The sequence below is a fragment of the Brassica napus genome, chromosome A10 (assembly GCF_020379485.1).
Source record: "Brassica napus cultivar Da-Ae chromosome A10, Da-Ae, whole genome shotgun sequence".
NCBI lineage: Eukaryota > Viridiplantae > Streptophyta > Magnoliopsida > Brassicales > Brassicaceae > Brassica > Brassica napus.
This window is the reverse complement of record NC_063443.1, coordinates 369,949-391,445: the sequence shown is the minus strand read 5'-3', so window position 1 is coordinate 391,445 and position 21,497 is coordinate 369,949. Positions and strand designations below refer to the sequence as shown.

At 37.3% G+C, this 21,497-nt stretch overlaps 6 protein-coding genes and 1 long non-coding RNA gene across 8 annotated transcripts; 4 read left to right on the top strand and 3 right to left on the bottom strand.

Annotated features, from left to right (window-relative positions):
• Positions 1–14: 14 nt before the first annotated feature.
• On the bottom strand, positions 15–1,463 carry LOC106370070 (ras-related protein RABA3). The gene is made up of 2 exons (XM_013810141.3): positions 935–1,463; positions 15–670 (listed from the first exon to the last, which is right to left on the bottom strand). Exons 1-2 carry the CDS (start codon positions 1,195–1,197, stop codon positions 220–222), a joined length of 714 nt encoding a protein of 237 aa, XP_013665595.1. The 5' UTR covers positions 1,198–1,463; the 3' UTR covers positions 15–219.
• Positions 1,464–2,206: 743 nt separating this feature from the next.
• Positions 2,207–3,750, top strand: LOC106370886 (ORM1-like protein 3). Its single transcript, XM_013810878.3, has 3 exons — positions 2,207–2,575; positions 3,080–3,228; positions 3,418–3,750. The coding sequence occupies exons 1-3, from the start codon at positions 2,381–2,383 to the stop codon at positions 3,554–3,556; spliced, it is 483 nt and encodes a 160-aa protein (XP_013666332.2). The 5' UTR covers positions 2,207–2,380; the 3' UTR covers positions 3,557–3,750.
• A 732-nt stretch (positions 3,751–4,482) lies between these two features.
• BNAA10G00630D lies at positions 4,483–6,417 on the top strand. Of its 2 annotated transcripts, none has more exons than XM_048743315.1 (2): positions 4,483–4,912; positions 5,262–6,417. In XM_048743315.1, exon 2 carries the CDS (start codon positions 5,265–5,267, stop codon positions 6,270–6,272), a length of 1,008 nt encoding a protein of 335 aa, XP_048599272.1. In that variant the 5' UTR covers positions 4,483–4,912; positions 5,262–5,264; the 3' UTR covers positions 6,273–6,417. The 2 variants fall into 2 exon arrangements, with proteins under 2 accessions (XP_048599272.1, XP_013665594.1); XM_013810140.3 differs by having other exon boundaries at positions 4,490–4,797.
• A 1,992-nt stretch (positions 6,418–8,409) lies between these two features.
• On the bottom strand, positions 8,410–9,218 carry LOC106370885 (ethylene-responsive transcription factor ERF023-like). Its single transcript, XM_013810877.3, has one exon. The coding sequence runs from the start codon at positions 9,146–9,148 to the stop codon at positions 8,582–8,584; it is 567 nt and encodes a 188-aa protein (XP_013666331.2). The 5' UTR covers positions 9,149–9,218; the 3' UTR covers positions 8,410–8,581.
• Positions 9,219–11,570: 2,352 nt separating this feature from the next.
• Positions 11,571–15,187, bottom strand: LOC106370883. The gene is made up of 2 exons (XR_001274390.3): positions 12,264–15,187; positions 11,571–12,112 (listed from the first exon to the last, which is right to left on the bottom strand). It is a non-coding gene; the product is annotated as an uncharacterized LOC106370883 (long non-coding RNA).
• Positions 15,188–15,334: 147 nt separating this feature from the next.
• On the top strand, positions 15,335–17,909 carry LOC106370882 (transcription factor bHLH13-like). Its single transcript, XM_022693216.2, has 2 exons — positions 15,335–15,525; positions 15,623–17,909. The coding sequence occupies exon 2, from the start codon at positions 15,785–15,787 to the stop codon at positions 17,531–17,533; it is 1,749 nt and encodes a 582-aa protein (XP_022548937.1). The 5' UTR covers positions 15,335–15,525; positions 15,623–15,784; the 3' UTR covers positions 17,534–17,909.
• Positions 17,910–18,329: 420 nt separating this feature from the next.
• On the top strand, positions 18,330–20,225 carry LOC106370068 (cytochrome P450 703A2). Its single transcript, XM_013810139.3, has 2 exons — positions 18,330–19,313; positions 19,486–20,225. The coding sequence occupies exons 1-2, from the start codon at positions 18,399–18,401 to the stop codon at positions 20,137–20,139; spliced, it is 1,569 nt and encodes a 522-aa protein (XP_013665593.1). The 5' UTR covers positions 18,330–18,398; the 3' UTR covers positions 20,140–20,225.
• Positions 20,226–21,497: the final 1,272 nt, after the last annotated feature.

The following is a 21,497-nucleotide window of genomic DNA, read 5'->3' as shown; positions in this document are numbered from 1 at the left end:
CTTGCATGTACAAATAATGTTAAATATATATTATAAATGGTGTAGAAAAAAGTATATTAAATATGACATGAATAGTTTTTAGACGGTATCGAATAAGTAAAATATATGAAAAGCCCATAAACAAAGGCATGGGTAAAATGATATTCAAAAAAGTCCCACTATGTCTCGAGGTTTCTGGCCCATACTTTGAGCCCATCACTCAAAACTCAAAACTAAAAATCAACACGAACACGAAGCTTGTTCATTCGTCTTACCAGTCTCAAGATCAGAACCAGAGATGATCACATCAATTCTCGAACCGTCAAGTTTCGCGGTTGTCCCATTCTCACATTCCAGAGCTTTTCTCGCAACAACAACGCGGCTGAAAATCTCCTCTAGCAGACGGAAAAAAGCTTCGTCCACGTTCCCGCCGCTTAGAGCCGAGACTTCCGAGAAGAATAGCCGATGAGTCTCGGCGAACTCGACGGCGTCTTCTGTCGTGACGGCGCGTTTATCGGCGGCAAGGTCGGCTTTGTTTCCTACGAGCATAATCACGGCGGAGTCGTCGGCGTGAGCACGTAGGTCCTCAACCCAACGTGCCACGTGGTCGAAGGATACGCGTTTGGTTATGTCGTAAACGACCATAGCACCTAACGCGCCTCTGTAATAAGCGCTCGTCACCGCTCTGTATCTAATCTCCGAAAACGCAGTAAAACAACTCATTGATTAGTTCCAACAAAATAGTTAGAAAACCAATAGTTTTAAAATAAAATACGTATAATCAATGATTATAAGTAGATCGGAAATCAAATCAAATCATATCTAAATGTCGTGATCCAAGAAAAATAAACTATACTTTAATATATGTAAACAATTTAATTTGAAAGCCAACCTGAGATTCAGCTTTGTAAGAATAGTTAAATGTGTGTGTGTATAGATGTAGATAGACATTTACCTTTCTTGACCGGCGGTATCCCAGATCTGAGCTTTAACGAGTTTGCCTTGAAGAGTGATCGTACGTGTCTGAAACTCGACACCAATGGTGGACTTTGAGTCATAACAGAACTCGTTCTGTGTAAAACGTGAAAGGAGCTGCGTTTTTCCGACAGCAGAGTCACCAATCACTACCACCTTGAACACGTAGTCGATCTTTTCCGGCAATGTTGGTCTACTTACGTGTTTATTCTCCGGCGTCTCTCCGCTCATCTCTTCGTTCATTGTTGAGGAACTGGGTCGATGAAGAGGAAAAGCTCAGTAAAGTTTTGACTACCTTTCTGTTCGAGTAAGTGGAGAGTCAGTGAAACAGAGAAAGTGGGAAGAAAAACGGTTTGAGCCAATATTGTTTTGTGAAGACAGCAACGATGCTCTGTTCATTCTTTTAATACTCTTGTGGCTTTAAATGAATATACAATGTTAATATAGCTGTGAGCATGAACCGACATAATTAAAGAAAAAGATCTTTACTGGTATTATTATTTTGCTAAAACGATTGATTGATTCAACATGAAACCCACATTTTGTCTGGAGAGACCAACTAAAAATCTCTTATGATCCATCAATTGTTGGTTGTTCTCTACTCCTCCCTCATGTATGAATTTATTGCATTTTTCTGGTCCCTTTCTTTCTTTCCATTCTTGTTGCTGAAATTAAATTTATCGATTGTAAATTTATCGATTGATTGTTTTTTCGAACAAGACAACATCTTAAATGAATAAATATCTGTTTTATTTCGTTGTAAATGTCACAAAAATTGAAAATTAGATATGTAAATTAGACGTCTTGTTCACTACTACTCCATGTCTCCTCCATCCTTCCATATTTAACAGAATAATGTTTAAGGTTATTTACACATCAATATATTTTTATCTTTTTACTTTCTAGTTTTATTTTATTGGTTTGAATTTTTATTTATTTTCTAATGAAGTTCAGCTAATTATATTTTAAAATTTAAATATATGTTTTAATTTTAAAATAAATAAATAAATTAAAATCTAAAACATCAATCTGTCAAATAAAACAAAAAAGTCCGTTGAAAAAAAAAACAACAAATTCTAGAACATCAAATTTTAAATACAGAAAGTACTAAATTAGTTTTTTTGTTCTTAATCAAATAGATAAAATTGGAGAGCCTGCAGGGCCCAATAAAGAGGACAAGAAGTGAAAACAATGGGCTAAAAATCAACCAGGGCCTCTTATAATAAGCTCTTGAAAAGATGGCAATTAGAGAATTAATTAATTAAAAATGATTCCACAGTAGATGCGAAAAAGCAGTCGTCTCCTCTCACCGGCATTAAACCAAACCAAACCAGAAATCTAGAGACTCCTTCCTTTCTCCTTGTTCCTCCGAGAGAGAGTATTGTGTGAATCTGGGTTTTCGAATCGTGATATTGTTGTGGAATAGATGGGATCGATGGCGAATCTGTACGTGAAAGCGGCTCCACCGCCGGATATGAACAGGAACACGGAGTGGTTCATGTACCCAGGGGTGTGGACCACTTATATACTCATCCTCTTCTTCGGATGGCTCGTTGTTCTCTCCCTCTCTGGCTGTTCCCCTGGGATGGCTTGGACTGTTGTTAATCTCGCTCACTTCGTTGTAAGCTCCTATTCAATACCGTCTCGATCCGAATTCGCCGATTGATTTTTGAATTGTTTAATTGTTTTGTTTTGGTCTGAGATCTGGCTTTGTTTTTTTCAGAGTCAGCAATTTTTTGAAATTGATCGGTTTGGTTCAGATGATAAGGCTTTTGATTTGGACCAGGCTGTGAATTAACATCATCATTAGCTTCTGATTAATGAATTGATCGGTTTGGTTATTAATAGCAACCTTTGACTTGATCAGACTTATAATTAAGATGCAATACCTTCTGCATCAGTTTTCGAGTTGATAAGGCTTCGAACTAAGATGCAATCTAGTGCATTGATTAGTTTTGGTATCAGAAACTGGAATTTGTAATAATAGTATCATTCAAATGTTACTCCCTTATGATCTAGGTGATTTTGTAAATTAGTAATATGTTTGATTATCCGAACCAGTTTTTTTTTTTTAACTCTTTTGTAAAATGTGAAATCTGAATAGTTGGATATATTTGTGGGTCAGGTAACGTATCACTCCTTTCACTGGATGAAAGGAACGCCTTTTGCAGACGACCAGGGAGTCTACAATGGTCTCACCTGGTGGGAACAGATGGACAACGGTCAGCAACTTACCCGCAACCGCAAGTTCCTTACCGTTGTTCCTGTTGTCCTGTATGTCCCAACTCCCTCCTTCCTTAACCTTCTTGTTTTTATTTTTTTTTTTCCAATCTGCATTTTCTTAACAATTGTAACTCTTTGTTACTCTGCATTTTATCCTAATAATGCATAAGCCCTTTAGGGTCTTCTTGTTCTTGGTTTCTTAATCAAATAGATATTATTTGTATATATATGAAAAAACAGGTACTTGATAGCATCACATACAACAGATTACAGGCATCCATGGCTATTCCTCAACACACTCGCTGTGATGGTTCTAGTTGTGGCCAAGTTCCCTAACATGCACAAGGTGCGCATCTTCGGGATCAACGGTGATAAGTAACGTTCTTTAGCAAAACTCAGATCCATTTCTTTTCTGGCAAGAGAAAAGTGGATATAACCAAACACATGTATGTATAAAATGTTGATATGAGTTGGTTTGGAGTTGTCGGATATTTTGTAAGTAACTTTGAAGCTTTGAATTTCTTCTTTTTTATGTTTTCTTTTTTAATATATAGACACGAAATTCATAACAAATATTTCTTAAGTCAAATTAATTTGGGCGTTTATGTTAGTTACTGGGCATCTGGGCGTAAGACATAATATGGGCCTGAAACAATAGTTGGGAATTGAGGTTTGGCACAGGCATGCATCATGCATGGTGTGAATGTGACTCATGAGTTATCATCCATGACACGAGTGTGTGTAATGATCCAGTGGGGTATAGAGAACACGTGGCTGACAACATGATATCTACGTATCCAACTGAAGTCCACCTGTGTCTGGTTTTAGGTGATACATTTTTATTCAGTAAACCACTCATTTAATAGCATTTGCACTGGGGAAACAATAGTTTAATTTACAGTGTTTTAAGATTGTTAATTGGTATTAGTTGTAATCTAACTTTAGTGCCGACAAAACGAAAGGAGTGAATGACTAGCACTCTAACCCAGCCGACTTTTTACAGTTATTTTGTTCGTAAAGCTTTTGAGTTACGACCTAAAGCGACACACACAGTTCAAATAACTTGTTGGCTTGGTAGCATCTGGATTGACTAACACGTGTCGAGTTTAGACAAAATCGACGGTTTATACAGTGTAGACCCCATCTTGTTATAATGGATAAGAGTATCTCCAATGTAAAATACCATTTTTTCTTCCAAAATGAAGTAAAAGTGAAAATGAAGTAAAATTGCTCCAATCCCACTCTATAATAGAGTGATGAACAAACAAAAAATAGATTACTCTATTTATGTAGTAAAATTCATTATGGAGTGAGATATGAGGTTGGGTTGGAGCATTCTTTACTCCATAATCACTTTTACTCCATTTTAGAGAAAAAATAGAGTAGGGATGGAGATGCCCTAAGACGTTTTTATTTTATTTTATTTTATTTTCTTACTCCTTCTCTTGTTTAAGGAAGAAAGAAGGAGAAAATAGACAAGCAGAAAATCCAGAAGCTTCGATTGCAAGATTTATTATACAAAGCTTACTCTTATATTTCTCTTTTCGAGTCTGATTTACATGGAAACTCTCTGTTCTTTTGGTTAATCTGATTGGTTTCAGCGATGAGTTCATCTTAATGGTATACTTCTTTTTTTTTTTTTATCAAATGGTACACTTCTTATCTTTTGAACTTCCAGAGAAATTCCAAAATTTTACTATGTTTGTTCCGAGACTTTTTCTCTTCTACAGAACAAGTTGAGTTGTTTTTTAATTGATTTATGCAATTATATTTGTATTCCTGTTCATGTATCTGTGGAAAGTTCTCAGAATTTCATTTTATGTTGAATGGGTGATTGCAAGACTTGCGTGTTATTGTTTGATTTAAATTCTTTATATCAGTTGCTTGTATTTGAATTAATCATTTTGCTTAGAAGCAATCTCGGAAGTAGCAAGCGATCTAAAAAAAAAGAAGAAGAATAAACTCCTTTGTACTTTTGTTTTATGTTTCTATTGTAGGATCTAGGGGAAGAAGAAAGACACAAGGTTTGGTTTTATTTCATAAAACTAACGTTTTTTCTTTTGGTTATATGGTGGTTGATCTAGTAAATGGGAGCAGCTGAAGCAAGAGCATTGTGGCAAAGAACAGCAGCAGGTCGTTGCTTTGTTGTTCATGAAGATTCTAAAATGGCTCCGAGGTTAGCTTCTTGTCATCATCATCAACGTTCTTCTTCGGGCAACACTGAAAAAGACAGCTTTTCTTCTGGAAGTTTTGGAGATTTCTCTTGCGATACCAAATGGTGGCTCAAGGGATCGTCTGGATTTGATGAGGAGATTTCAAACACCTTCTTTGAAGATGATACCAAATGCAAGAAACTACATGAATTCGTCGACTTGATTGGTATAAGAGAACAAGAAGAGGTAGACTATAGCTTTATGAGCAAGAAAGATATAGCTGCAACAGCGTGGTGGAGAAGCTCTACGGATAAAGACGAATTAGCTCTCTTGGTGGCGTCTAGATCCCTTGACTATAATATTCAAAACTGTGATCTTCCTCCTCCCCAGAAGCTCCACAAGAGGATTCACTGCACCAGTGGCGAAAAAGGGTTTAAAACACTGGTGAAATCGCCGTGTAAACAAGTTGCTTGGGGTGATCCATTTGAGAGATCTCTGAGTAGAAGTGGTAGCACAGAGAGCAAGAACACGAGTCCAAAGTCTTCTCTTATGAGTGATGATCTTAGCAAAGCTCAAATTTTAGAAGCATTAAGGCATTCTCAAACGAGAGCTAGAGAAGCAGAGAAAGCGGCTAAAGAAGCTTGCGCTGAAAAAGAAGGTGTGATGTCAATCTTTTTGAGACAAGCGAGTCAGTTGTTGGCTTATAAGCAATGGGTAAATCTTCTTGAAATGGAAGCTAACTATCGGCAGATGAAGGAGGGGAAGGAAGAAGAACCAGGGCAGATCAAAGGAGTGAATCTGAAGAAGAGGAAGCAGAGAAGGAAGAAGATTAAAATGGTTGAGATTGGTAGAAGATATATGATGGCTTTTGCTTTAGGGTTTAGTCTCATTGGTGCTGGTCTGTTCTTAGGTTGGACTGTTGGATGGTTGTTTCCCTTCTAGAATCTTCAAAATGTATTTTCTTTTATCACTAATATTTACAAGAGTTAGAACTTTCACTCTGCCTCTAAAATTGTGTGCATGTCTTGTTGTCTTCATGTATAGATGTGTTGATATTTCCTATTTGGAAGGTTATTTTGGTTAGATCCCTCTCTTCTCTATACAAAGCTGAGAAGAAAAGAGATTGAAACATGGAAATGTATCAAAGGCTTAAGAATTTTGGTACCAACATTTTCATATTTCTAACCATTTTTCAGATTCAGATCACAAATCAGGGCCTATATATGACCCAATTAACAAATTGTGATCCATTATGCTAACAATTTTGGGGATTTTTTGTTTTTGTTTCTGACAACAAATAATTCACCCATAATGATTTTGTAAGTAAAACAAATGAATAGCGCACTTACTTTGATGAATACAAATGTGAATAAATTTCCAACATAAAGATATTTTATTGATCATTTCGTAGTCCAACAGTTCAGAATTAAACAACATTTTTCCATTTTGCAGAAACCAATATTCGATTTTCTTGGACGCTATATATATACGGTCGATTTCTAAACCACTAAATAGCTCCAGTGTAGCTAGTTGAATTCAAGTCCAACAAATCCCTGTCTGAAACAATAAATTCGAGTATCGTTTTAGACGTGATTATTCAACACGTGTCGTATCAAATGTCACAAATATCCTAATATGTGGTGCAAAATCGTATTATGACGATACAAGGACAGATACTAATAATTTCAAATATCACTCAGCCAGACAGCTCCTGGTACCATGCGGGTACCATTTCCGCGTTCTCGTCGTCCTGTGTCCTACATGAACATTATACTATTACAGTACTGCAACCTAATATGCACATGTCAGAACGTTAACTAGTTGTATTAGGTATAATATAATTATTAGTTTATGTGATTATGTCAGAGCTTAGGGAAAGTCTCCGAAGTTTCTGCGGCGTTGAGAAGGTAAAGACGAATGAAGCTTATGAGTCGAAGTGAAGGTAAAGAGTAAAAGACCAATGAAGCTTTAAAAGGTACAGACGTCCTTTAATTTTCCTCGTATTGAATGCTCAAATCTTCTGGTTGGTATTCAACTTTTTTTTTGTCCCCTATGGATTATGTATTTTCTCAGTGATATACTGGAAACTGATTGCTACATGAAAAATCCTAATGAAAAGCGAAAAGAGATATTAGAATTATTTTGTTGAAAAATAGTGATTGTTATTGAATTAAATAAATAATACTTAAGTTGTAACGGATCCAAGTAAAATCTTAAGTTGTCGATCGTAACGCTTCAGCACTCCCATTCATCAGTCATCATCAATAAGCTCATGCTTCAAGAATCCATCTTTCTAATTAATTTGGATACAACATAGTGCTCGCATCTTCTCTACGACTTCATCGCATCCTCTAACCATTAGGCAGGCCATCGATCGAATACTAGTCCGAGATGGCGAGATCAGCTCCGAACCATCTCACCACAGAATTCAAATATTCTCTCACTCCTTAAATTGTATTTTGGTTGTATTAGCTTTTCTATATAAATATCTCTTGCATCCTCTTTTTGTTCCTTCGGTTCTTGTAATCTTGTTCTCCAAAATAATTTAAAACTGAATATTTACACAAAAAATAACATATCGACGAAAATGATAGAATTTTACTTTTTATATGATTAAAATATGTAAAATCTGCTGTATATACCCGAATATATATAGTTCCAACCACACAACGATAAATCAATCTCGAATCCAATGCTTCATTTATGTAGTTCGGTTCCCTTTTTTATGAAATAACAAAACAAATAAAATACGACAGATATCAATAGCAACTAAAAATGATAATTTTGATATCAAATATGGATAATGGTCTGAAAACTATTGCTTGAACAATGACAAATTGTACCAAATTGGAAACTATGCTAGGTAGCGAATTTCTTTCATCGCATACACATAATGTATATTTATATTTTTATGGTTCTAGGTTTTCGGAAAACTAATCAAGCTCTAATTTTTCAAAAAAAGTAAAATTAGTTTAGTATGTCTTGTTTATCCAAGAATAAAACCCTAAAACTTTAGTCCTTCATGCAAGCAATTTTATGTAATCAAAACTGTATATAATAACATACATATACGTCCAGATCGTACAAACTTAACAGGGTATATATTTATAAATCACATAAAACAATAAAACTAGAAACAAATAAAATGAAAATGCATAAAAATATAGTTGCATTAAATCGATCTATCCAACACAATAACAATACAGCGCACACGTATAGCGAATACGACACAGTCGACAAGACAACTACACTCACAGACACGCCATGAACTGATACTGATACGAGTCACCGTCGACCACCCACGTGGCATCTTCTCCGGCAACGAAAAGCTCCGGCGACCACCCACCTCCGGTCATAATAAGCTCGGGCAGCTCTATGCCTTCCCAGAAATCATCTCCGTCGTCGACGTCTGCCACGTCATCTACCGCTTTAGTGATCTTGACGGCATTGGCAGCTTTGGCCGCCGCGACTTGGATATCTCTGGCCGTACATGTCGAAGGTCGAGGTAGATCGTCGATTTCGTCAGGGAAATTAAGCTGAGCTTTTCTTCCTTTCAGACAAAGCGCGGCCACGTCGTAGGCTTTAGCTGCCATCTCCGGCACCGGAAAAGATCCGAGCCAAATCCTAGATTTTTTCCGTGGCTCTCTAATCTCGGAAACCCACTTTCCCCATCGGCGTTTGCGAACTCCGTGGTACACTGGATGCCTCGTCGTCGAGAAGGTTTCTCCACCGCCTCCGCCGCAAGATTTAACGGCAGAAGCAGCGGCTGTTGGGTCGTTGTTCTTAAGTGCTGGTGGTTGTGGTGGAGATAGTTTCATTCTTTCTTGTAACACTAAAAGAGTTTGTTATGTGGTTAGTCTCACACTGTTTTCAACATTTATAATCTCATCCAATCCCATGTTCTAACCAAAAGCGTTACTCTTCTCCATACGAATTTACATGAATACCCTCCGGCTATAGCTCAATAATTAGATTATCAAACCCTTTTCCAAAAATACCGCTGATTACTTAGGGCCTGACTGGTTCAAACGCAGCGGTTGCGGTTGCGGTTGCGGGAGTTTGTGGATGCGGGCGGTTGCGGTTTCTAGCGGTTTTAAGAGATTTGTACGACTGGTACTGCGGTTAAAAATTGGTGCGTTTGCGGGTGACTTATGACTGGTTAACTACCAAATGCGGTAACAGTCAAATAATAAATTAACAATATTTACATTTAATATAATTATAAAAATATCAAAAATCATAAAATTATAATAAATATAAAATTTATATTTAGAAAGTTATAATTTTAATTTTTGAAAATTTATTGAAATTGTTTTTATTATAAAATTTTATAATATTAATTAAAATAAAATAGATATATTTTAATATTTTCATAATTTCAATTTTAAATTTTTTATTAAATATTTTTCTTTGTATATATATTGTTTAAAAAAAAAAGAAAAAAATTTTACCCTCCCGCAACCGCCCGCAACCGCAAACGCTAGCTGGAGCCAGCTTTTGAATTTATGAGATTCGGAGCGGTTTGAAGCGGTTTAGGGCGATTTGAGTGATTGTTGCAAACCGCCGACAACCGCTACCGACCGCAAAAGCTGCGTTTGCGGGTGGTAGCGGGAAAACCAATCGCCACCTTAGTTGGATGTATGGTAAATTGGTGAAGCCTTAATTAATAAGATAATTCAATTAACTAAACATGAGAGCTAGTGTTGTAGATTATTGTGTTCGCATATATGCAGATATGGATGTTGGCCTGCCCATGGATTAATAATTAGCTGAATCAAGTTCAACCAGTAATAAATAGTTTTAGTAGTAAACGCCATTACAAATATCTCATAAGAACAAAATTTATGATCATGGTTTATTAATGTCTCTCCAGTGATAAGAGTTTATATGTCAAATTAAACCAAAATTTTTTTTATGTCTAATCTATGTCTCCTAGCATTCGGGAGTGGTGGGGAAATGTTTTCAATAGCTTATGGTACTGGTGTTGCTGTTGCCCTGTCCTGTATGTTTGTAGTTAAGTAAAATAAGAATAAATAGCATGACCATCTCTTCAAATTGCGACGTAAATGAACATGCATATATTATGGTTAAATATTTTATAAAGATGACGTAAAAAGCTAAAATATTTGATCGCAGGAAAAGAATTAACTAACATCATCATCTAATATCTTCTAGTCTTCTTTAACAAAAAGGACCGGAAAATTATGAACTGAATGTCTATAACTCGTTAGCAGAAAAAAAACCCCAAAACATTTTAGTAGCTTACCTCATCTCTTGACAATATATACACATGGAATTTACCTTTCGTAGTGAACATTTGTTTTTCTTTGAGAAAGGGCATGATATAGTGAACATTTGTTTACTACAAATGTATCCAAAAATTTCAGACAAACTTCGGCAAAGAAAAGAGTGATTCATGTTATGTTGATTTCTTATTATTAATGGAAATCGCTTTATTAGGTGTTATTTTTTGTGCATGCATGCCATTATCGTGAAAATATATCTACAAAGAAGCCTTTTCTTTCCTAATTGTTAACTTATTAATTTTCTGTTAGTTCATATTTTTCGGTAGCGCAGGTCCACAGAGGTTGCTTTTATCCAAAAAAAAGAGAGCATTAATTCATTTTCGGAGGGACCATAGTCTAAACTCTAGTCTATGGCTCTATGCCACTCAGAAACCAGAATAATACTACTTAACAAGTTTTTTTTTTACAATTTTACTTGCTGCTAAAATCAACGTTTCAAAAGAATAAAACTATACCCTGCATGGTATTTTTACGACTACTATAACAGTAAACCATGTCACGTATAGATTTATAAGAGCATGATTATCCCAAAGACCCATTTGGGGGTTCTTATTTTTTTTTTAATACTTTTAAGTAGAAAAAGTGAGTTAAGAAACAACATTAAGAAACCTAAACTTGTTTGTGGTCCATTGCAAGGTTCTTAATTAAAAGTTCTTAAAAAAACTTTTTATTAAACTTAAAATTTTTTGAACCATTGACAAACATGCATAATAAGACACTACTACGACATATATTCAGCTAATAAAACATATGTGAGCATGAAGACACACAGAGAAAAACGTGCGTCTCTGTTTATATCGTTGCAAAGATTTAGAGTAATGAAATGAAAATGCAGAGCATGCTAACTATCACATAAAGTTCACCTGTTTCAATCGATGCCTCAAGAAAACAGTGGAGAAGCTACCCAAGTCATTAACACAGCTTCTATCATTGCTAAAACTCAAAAATCATTTTTATTGAAGCCACTATAAGGGAACATAAAAATGATGTATTGAAGCCACTATGAGGGAACAGCACAAGACAGAGACGACAATGGTACGAGCTTATCCGATTCCCAAGAAAACACAACTTCATTGCTTTCCTAGATCTATCTACCGATTGTAAACGATACAAAGAGCAACTACGATCTTTACATCAACAGGCAAAGAGAAGAGTTTAGTTTACCAGCAGCTCGGTATCTGTAAGGATAGGTTCGAAGAGGGTCAAGTGTTGTGGCCATGTCGAGATCCTCTTTGGCTTTTTCACGTTCGCAGTACTCAGACCGTTTCTCATAGGCTGCTGATTTGCTAAACGCCTTCTCAATCAGCTTTGTCATCTCCTCGCACGCTTCTTTTACGTTGAATCTTCAGGAAGTAAACTCTTGCTAGGCCTTGATGAGCACGAATGTGTTTGATCTCTAGAGCGTTCCTGTATGCAGTTTCAGCTTGATCTAGCATCGAACAATCGATGTAGATGCTCCCAAGATTGTTCAGAGCTCTGTTTAAACATAAGAAAAAGATCAATCCGAGAAAAACAGTGAGATTAAGAGAATCTTTTAACAAAAGCATCTTCATCATACAGATCAAAAAGGCTCAAACTTTTCACTTTTGTATCAATTCCACAAAAAGACTCAGACTTTCGATCTTACCCCCACTCAACATTGAGAGACTCGTAATCCCAATACTCTTTGGGACGGATCACGTTCACGTCGGAGCTTTCGACATCGCGGTGGGAAGAGAGATCTGCTCGAGTGGATATGGATCGAGATGAGGATCGAAGCTCCTTCCGTTAGTGACTACGGTCGACGGTGAGGTAGGAGAGGAACCGAGAGTCTTCGTAGACGAAAACGTGAGGAATCGAGAGTGACGCCTAATCCTTCATCCGATCGTGACGAGATGAAGAAATCACCGGAGTCGTCGAGGAGAGATGGAGAGACGCGGCAACGAAATGGAGCGAAGGAGAGAGTCACAAAGCCCGCAAAACACAACACGTGTCCAAGAAAACACGTCTCTTATTTCTCCTAATTAAGATACGTCTTCTCTCCATTATACTAATTTCCTTTTTTTTTAAATCCCATTAATGCTAAGAGACGTGGTTAGGAGCTTGCGTTAATGCTGCTCTAAGGCCATGCGCAATGGTCTATTCTCGTAAGAGTTTCTGATAGTAAAAAATAATATAAAAATCAAAAGCAGGAGAGAAACTATAGAAAAGTAGAAGAACGTTTCGGGAAAAAGAGACTTTTCACCTTGCTGAAGATATTTTTTCTACACGTTTTTATCCAGCAAATTTTAACATTTTTTTGTTTTAATTTTAAACTTTCTTATGTTAAAATACTATTAAATTTATTATTCAGAGATTTGATTTAGAAACCATTACTAATGATGCTCTAAGCTTATATGAATGAACCATATATGGATTTCAAGAAGAATATGACTATCACAAGAAAACTCACGTCTTCGTACGGTGATTTATTTATCTATTAACATCTAAAGGGCACTTGATAAGTATCACCTGAAATATATGGCTTCAACTTTTTAAACCATCACGTATATATAAACCAATAAATATCACACATATAAACAAGGAAATTTTTAAACTTGATTTTTTACAAAAAAAAAAATATTTACAGTTGATCCACGTACATGTAATACTGTGAAGAAAATATAATATATATACTCTCAATTGGGAAATAGCTAGCAAGAGGAGTTACAAAACACTCGTTCTTCTTACATCAGATAATTTACGGCTTTACTACCAGTTAGAGATATATCGGGTTGTCTTCAGGTGCTTTCTTGAACCAATTTCTACACTTGCTCGTTTTGTAAACACGAAGTAACTGAAATTGTAACAATGTATGTTGACGTGTTTTTAATTGTCCGATGAGATTTCAGTTTTTTTTTTTTGTCTTTTCCTTACGATGAGCATTAAGTTTTGGTCGGTGCTTTTTCCTTTTCGTGATGTAAAGTAGTTTTATATGATTATGTTTTGGTTGTTACTAAAAAGGTGACGATTTTTGTAGAAGTTAAACACGGATTCCATTTTGACAAGTGAATATAGATATCTGCTTGCTCAATTGTGTGGACGCCAATTTGTGATTCCTAGAAAATAAGAGTGTACAAATAAAATTACATTTAGCCGTGAAGAGTGTCGGAGTGATTATGTTGGCTATAAACGGACGATATAAACAAAGTATTCGTTATTCTAGTTCGCTGTGCAGATATTTCTATGCTGTAATATGTACCATTTACAAGTTTCATAGTTGCCGTTCAAAATATGCCTTATCTACAACAGAGCATCTATCTCAGTCAACTTTTTACAATCTCTTGTAAAGGTCTAACCAAACTTGATCATTTAAAAATAAAAGTTAAGGATTTGATAGATAAAATTACTATAGTCTATGCATATATTAGATAGATATATGATTTTAGCAAGACCCAGCCCATTATAATTTGAAATGCTAAATATGAGTAGATGGGTCATTAAGAAATGCTAACCTAGTACGGCTATCTCAGCCCATATCCTACCCAATAGAACAATAGGCTCATTGAATAAATCCGTCCGTAACACTGGCCCATTTTCAACATGAGCTGTCTTAGACTTGGAGATTGTTGTCGTTGTTGACTTAGGGGAAGGTAGGACCCGCGTCTGAGTTAAAGGATTCTTTAAGCACGTGAATCACGCGGTCCCCGCTTTTTGCTATGTTTTTCCCACCACCGCCATATATTATAACCCACTCGTGACTCCATTTTCCATAACCAAACCAAGTTGTTGTTACTCGCTTTTGCATACGAGAATTTCATGACCCCTAGTTTAGTTGTTGATGATAATGTGACAATGTATGTCAATAGTGAAACCTCTATTTACAGAGTGTTTTAGTTTGTGTTGTGCGAGATGATGAAAAAATTTAATACACAAAGAAGTGCAGGCAAAAATTGAAAAAAAGAAGAAAGTGGAGGCGTTATTTTGGAAAATAAAAGATCCAAGAAAATTAAATGCATCTCACGTTCTTCTCATTCTTGGTCATCGCCTTGATCCACGTAAATATCACATGGTTTTCACGCCTGTTGCCGAATTCTTAAAGCCTCTATATTAAATCGACTTGTCTTTTTCATATTATTGGTTTTTAATTAACTACTATTATACCTCCATAATAACTCAAACGGAGAAGACGTCGCATTTTCTATAAGTTATAAAAAAAAAACTCAGTAGTTGCTCGCATTGCCTGTTCACGTCTCTTGCGTAAGCCTAGTCGACCTTAAACTCAGTAGTTATATAAACGTGAAAAATGGATTATATGAAAACGTATAATTTGACATTCAAAATAAATAAATGTAAAGCCTAGTATGAATAACGTGAATAGGGTTGGGTCAATGTTTCAGATGATTATTGACCACCGGACTTGCTTTGAGTAGATGTAAAAGCAAAATTACTAATTTTGGGGGTTGTGTTTCCATTTTTGCATTCAGATGTAATAGGATATGATGTGCTGGAATAGAGAATCTAATCAAGGGTGTCAGATACAGGTTTAGATCTATATACGGTTTTGAGAGATAGATCTGATTATCAAATAATCAAAAACCCTTATTTTTGAATATGTACAGTATTTGTTTCATACAGTCAAAGACAGGAGACAAAGACACAAAACCGTAGCTCGCTCGACCAGACCCGGTTTAGTTTAAAACTATACTAGGTGGTTAAGATGTAACCGTAGTTAAGTTGCAAAGTCATGTTTTCCTAAATAGAGAGAAGTAAATAAAAAAAAAAGAGAGAGAAGGAAGAACATGCGTTATTTCTCTCTCTCTCTCTAACTCTTATTTGCTTCAATTCAATTCAATTAAGAGGACACGGCGACGAAAGAGAGGAAGAAGGAAACTTGATGAAATCAAATCTCCTTAAATCAGAATTTATTGGTAATAACATATACTATCATTCTTCTTCTTTTGTTGTTTTTGGATTGTGTTTTTTTTTTTAATGTGTTTTTGGTTTAAATGTTTAAAAAAAAAACAGGACAAGATCTGAGATCTCTGGTGTTGTTCCATGCAGCAAAGCCTGTTGGTTTCTTCACGGATTTGACCAACAACACTCTGTTTCTTCTCGAGAAAGATCTCTGCTTTTCTTCTTCTTCTTGTTGAAATCAAACAAAGCTTCGGTTTTTATCAAATTAGAGAGATGAGTAATAATAATAATAGCAGCAGCGTGTGGAACGAAGATGACAAAGCGATTGTTGCATCCCTGCTCGGCAAAAAGGCTCTCGATTACTTGCTTTCAAACTCCGTCCCAAACGCTAACCTCCTGATGACGGTCGGAAGCGACGACAATCTCCAGAACAAGCTCTCGGATCTCGTGGAGACCCCAAACTCCTCCAACTTCTCCTGGAACTACGCCATTTTCTGGCAGGTCTCTCGGTCAAAGTCCGGAGATTTAGTCCTCTGCTGGGGCGACGGCTCCTGCAGAGAGCCTAAGGACGGAGAGAGGTCGGAGATGATGAGGATGCTTTCCATGGGGAGAGAAGAGGAAACCCACCAGACTCTGCGGAAGAGAGTGCTTCAAAAGCTTCACGCTTTGTTCGGTGGGTTGGATGATGAAGAAGATAGCTGCGCTTTGGTGCTCGATAGAGTTACGGACACTGAGATGTTTCTTCTCGCTTCAATGTACTTCTCTTTCCCTCGCGGTCAAGGTGGTCCTGGCAAGTGTTTCCACTCTTCCCAGCCGGTTTGGTTATCTGATTTGGTTAATTCCGGTTCTGATTACTGCGTTAGATCGTTTCTGGCTAAGTCTGCAGGGATACAGACTGTTGTTTTGGTTCCTACTGATATTGGCGTTGTTGAGTTGGGGTCTACTTCTTGTTTGCCTCACAGTGATGAGTCATTGTCTTCTATTAGATTGTCGTTTTCAAGTCCTCCTCCACCACCACCTCCTCCTCCTCCGGTTAGATTACCTGTTGTTGTGGCTAATCATAATGATGATAACAGTTCCTCGAAGATATTCGGCAAGGATCTGCACAGTTCTTCTGGTTTTCTTCATCAGCAGCAACATAGGCAGTTCAGAGAGAAGCTTACAGTTAGGAAAATGGATGATAACAGAGTTCCCAAGAGATTAGATGGAAACAACAACAGGTTTATGTTCTCTAATCCCATCACTACCATGACTACTTCTACATGGATCCCTCCAGAAGCTCCGACCAGGGAAGATTTCAAGTTTCTCCCATTGCAGCAAACATCATCATCATCTCACAGGCTGCTTCCTCCTGCTCAGATGCAGATTGATTTCTCCGGCGCTAGTTCCAGGCCTTCTGACAATAACTCAGATGGAGGAGGAGGAGGAGGAGGAGGAGGAGCTGATTGGTCTGATCTTGTTGGCGGTGTTGATGAATCTGGAGGCGACAACAGGCCGAGGAAACGAGGGAGGAGACCTGCCAACGGAAGAGCTGAAGCTCTCAACCACGTGGAAGCTGAGAGGCAACGGCGTGAGAAGCTTAACCAGAGGTTCTACGCCCTGAGATCAGTTGTTCCCAACATTTCTAAGATGGACAAAGCCTCCTTGTTGGGAGACGCTGTCTCTTACATTAACGAGCTTTACGCTAAGCTCAAGGTTATGGAAGCTGAGAGGGAGAAGTTGGGCTATAGCTCTAACCCTCTCATCTGCTTGGAGCCGCCGGCCGTTAACGTTCAAACGGCGGGTGAAGATGTGGCGGTGACGGTTAACTGTTCGTTGGATTCTCATCCGGCGTCGAGGATCTTCCACGCGTTTGAAGAGGCTAAAGTAGAAGTGATTAATGCAAAACTGGAGGTTCCACAGGACGTAGTGTTGCATACGTTTGTGATCAAATCTGAAGAGGTGACTAAGGAGAAGCTCATCTCAGCTTTATCTAGAGAGCAATCCGGTTCTGTTCAGTCAAGAACATCATCAGGTAGATAGCGCCTTTTGAGAAGACCAGAAGAAGAAGTTGCAAGTAAGTTTGTAGTCTGTAACAATCCTCGAGGCTAGGATTTTAGAAGTTTTTTTTTTTTAATTTGTCAAAAAGTAGACAACTCGCTTTACAAAAAAAAAATAGCATCTATTTATTATGTTGAAGAAGCCTTGGGACTTGCTTGAGAATCTGTCTTTTGTTCTGATTTTTTGGCCTCCTTAGAGAGATATGGATTCTTCTTAGAGTGAGTTTAACTAAGTGATTGTGCCACAGGTACATCAACTTTTTAGCCAAATGTTGTGATCTGCAGCCTTTGCTTTAGTTTGATGTTATAAAACTCTGAATAGTGTTAAAGATTGTTCATAGAACCATTTGCCAATGATCTTTCGGAAGTCTTACTATGGCTAAGATTTATTCATGTCTTTCTTGATATCTCAGATGGCAAGGATTAAAAATAACAATTTTTTTTTTTATGTTGGGATGATTCAAAGAAAATATTCGAATTAAAGGTTTTCAAGCATTTTTATTGATTCTCTATCTATGTTCACGTTTCCGTTCTTTAATCAAAGATGCAATGTCTTTTTCTGACAGCTAATTCTGTCCTAACAAACCGATTAAAAGAACATGAAGAAGGCATGTAATTGATCAAAAAAAAAAAAGAAGGCATGTAGTTTGTAAAAGTGACACACAAAGAAAGAGATGTATATATGGTTTATATTTAAATTTTCTGAAAGTTGGGTAAGTGGTATGTAGTTCTAACAAAACCTTAGCTACTAGTCTTCCACTATTTGTTAGTATATAACTATATATTGAGCCAACAAAGACTATAAAAAAAATGAAAACATCTGTCCGAACACAAATTATAAGACTAAAATGATTTTGGTGTTAGTTTTTTCTCTGTTTGCTATTTTCTTTCTTAATGTTCTTCTATGGAGATGGCTAAAAGCCTCAGCATGTAACGTCCAAAAGCTTCCTCCAGGTCCACCAAGGTGGCCTATTTTGGGCAACCTTCTCCAATTGGGCCCTTTACCTCACCGGGACATGGCCGCTCTCTGTAGCAAATACGGCCCACTAGTTTACCTTCGGCTCGGAAACATTGATGCCATCACAACAAATGATCCGGAGACCATCCGAGAGATCCTCTTTCGGCAGGACGATGTCTTTGCATCAAGGCCTAAAACACTCGCCGCGGTCCACTTGGCGTATGGCTGCGGAGATGTAGCATTAGCACCAATGGGCCCGCACTGGAAAAGAATGAGGAGGATATGCATGGAGCACCTACTTACAACCAAAAGACTTGAATCTTTTACTTCACAGCGAGCCGAGGAAGCCCAGTATCTTATACAAGATGTGTGCAAAAGAGCGGAATGCGGAAAGCCTATAAACCTTAGGGAAGTATTGGGTGCTTTCTCTATGAACAATGTGACCAGGATGCTACTGGGAAAACAATTCTTTGGGCCTGGATCCGTGGTAGGAGCAAAAGAAGCCCAAGAGTTTATGCATATAACTCACAAGTTGTTTAGGCTGTTGGGTGTTATTTACTTAGGAGACTACCTGCCGTTTTGGAGATGGGTGGATCCATACGGCTGCGAGAAAGAAATGAGGGACGTGGAGAAGCGTGTGGACAAGTTTCACACGAAGATCATCGAGGAGCACAGAAGGGCAAAACGAGAAAAGGAAGACAAAAATATTGAGGGTGACATGGATTTTGTTGACGTTTTACTATCTCTTCCTGGTGAGAATGGGAAAGAACACATGGACGACGTTGAAATTAAAGCTCTCATTCAGGTTACATTACTTATCAACTTTGTTAATGCATCAAATGAATTGCTTGTTAAAAACTCCCTAGTTTGTTTGCATTATATTATAATTTTTATTACATATTATAAGGTTTTCCTTTACATATATAGTTTGTCTTAGCAGTCTTCTGATCACGTTTTATATTTGTAATATTGAGTAGGACATGATAGCTGCTGCTACTGACACGTCCGCGGTCACGAACGAATGGGCTATGGCTGAAGTGATTAAGCAGCCGCGAGTGATGCGTAAGATTCAAGAGGAACTCGATAATGTTGTAGGATCAAACCGGATGGTCAATGAGACGGATCTAGTCCATTTAAACTATCTGCGTTGTGTGGTAAGAGAGACGTTTCGAATGCATCCCGCCGGACCGTTTTTGATTCCTCACGAATCCGTGCGACCAACAACGATCAACGGCTATTACATCCCTGCAAAGACACGTGTATTCATCAATACACATGGGTTGGGTCGAAACACTAGTGTATGGACTACTGACATTGAGGAGTTTAGGCCGGAACGACATTGGCCCGTTGATGGCAGCGGAAGGGTGGAGATAAGTCACGGGCCTGATTATAAGATATTACCATTTAGCGCCGGGAAAAGGAAATGCCCCGGAGCTCCGTTGGGTGTGACGATGGTGCTGATGGCTTTGGCTCGGCTCTTCCATTGCTTTGACTGGACTACGCCGGAAGATATTGATACGGTGGAAGTGTACGGAATGACTATGCCTAAGGCTAAACCATTGTGGGCGTTAGCTAAGCCACGATTGGCAGCTCATTTATACACAATTACACATGATACAATTGGACACTAAGACTTATATTTAATTAGCCATTTCGGTCTCAAATAATATCGTTGTAATTCGTGAACGTTGTGCAACTGACTTTTAAAATCATGATATCCACGGTTCTCGGGAGATTTCCAAGACAACTGACAAGAACACACGTTAAATCTCTAATGAAACATGTTATGTTAGACTTAAAACATTACAAGACACTTATATGTCATAATGTGTATCTCTAAATTTCTAATCATCAAGGAGTGGATCATTATTTTAGTGGAGATCGTCAGGCAATGCTTATTTGATTATCATGTCGAATGCAAATTGTTCATGGCCACCACCATGTAATGATGAGTGAGCACTTAGCATATAGTAAGTACTACTATAAAGCAATAAAGCAAAAAGTGTTTCTTGTAATGGCTTTTGCTTTCTTGTCTCTTTTACATTTGAGCCTTTAATCAAATACTACTTTACTCCATTTTTTCAGATTCTTTAGTTGCGCTTTTCTCGTAGTGTGCTGATTTTTCATCGCATTGGAACTACGCGGAAACTAAAGCCTTGGCTTGCCCAGACCAGGAAAACCGGTCTAAACAAATATTTGGTTGATGAATTGACCGGCCAGGTAGGTGTTTCTTGTGTGATAGACAACTCTTTATAAAGTTGTTTTTTTTCCTCGAGCATTTGATGTAGGATTTGAGAATTTCACCTAAACCCTGTGATAAACCATTTATGAGTGTGAAAGTGTGTTAGAAAATAAATGCTTTCAACTGTGAGAAGTCATGATTCACTGTTCACACTTGTATTCTAGATTTCACATTCTTTGGTGTTCAAAAGAAAAAAAAGAATTCACATTCTTTATACTATAGTGAAAGAGATTGTCAGAGCATTTAATTGGTGTCACACATCCCAATACCAGTCTATATTATTGGTTTTTGTTTTTGTTGTATTCATTTTAGTAGCATGCTGTTAACATATATCGAAGCATTGAACATGGAAGTTCCAAACCTTGGATATCGAATTCTCATGTGAGAGTAAATGAAAAGAGTGTTCGATGATATCAATAATCTAACAAGAACGTGAGAGATCTAAAGTTCGTGACGAATAAACACCAATACTTTTCATGTCACCGTGTTAGATTATCTTTCGTCAGAATATTTTGCATGTATTTTTTCACCCATGTGGAATGTTTTAGTTTTTGACAACTCAAGAGCGAATTATGGCACAAATTGTGGGTGAATTATTGGGCATGATTAACTTTATAAAATAAGCTTTTTCCCTTTTCCACAAACAATTCACATAGTTGTGTTTATCTCCTCAAATAAGCTGATCATGTCATAATGTTCCCCCACACCACATGATGCTTCATACTAGTGTTTATTATCCACCGAATC

Bases quoted from the DNA above. Each gene is read 5' to 3' on its own strand.
- LOC106370070 (XM_013810141.3), bottom strand. From the start codon at position 1,197: ATGAACGAAGAGATGAGCGGAGAGACGCCGGAGAATAAACACGTAAGT. The intron at 671-934 runs GTAAATGTCTAT...TTCGGAGATTAG, and splicing joins GATACCGCCGGTCAAGAAAG to ATACAGAGCGGTGACGAGCG.
- LOC106370886 (XM_013810878.3), top strand. From the start codon at position 2,381: ATGGGATCGATGGCGAATCTGTACGTGAAAGCGGCTCCACCGCCGGAT. The intron at 2,576-3,079 runs GTAAGCTCCTAT...TTTGTGGGTCAG, and splicing joins TTAATCTCGCTCACTTCGTT to GTAACGTATCACTCCTTTCA. The intron at 3,229-3,417 runs GTATGTCCCAAC...ATGAAAAAACAG, and splicing joins ACCGTTGTTCCTGTTGTCCT to GTACTTGATAGCATCACATA.
- BNAA10G00630D (XM_048743315.1), top strand. From the start codon at position 5,265: ATGGGAGCAGCTGAAGCAAGAGCATTGTGGCAAAGAACAGCAGCAGGT.
- LOC106370885 (XM_013810877.3), bottom strand. From the start codon at position 9,148: ATGAAACTATCTCCACCACAACCACCAGCACTTAAGAACAACGACCCA.
- LOC106370882 (XM_022693216.2), top strand. From the start codon at position 15,785: ATGAGTAATAATAATAATAGCAGCAGCGTGTGGAACGAAGATGACAAA.
- LOC106370068 (XM_013810139.3), top strand. From the start codon at position 18,399: ATGATTTTGGTGTTAGTTTTTTCTCTGTTTGCTATTTTCTTTCTTAAT. The intron at 19,314-19,485 runs GTTACATTACTT...AATATTGAGTAG, and splicing joins AAATTAAAGCTCTCATTCAG to GACATGATAGCTGCTGCTAC.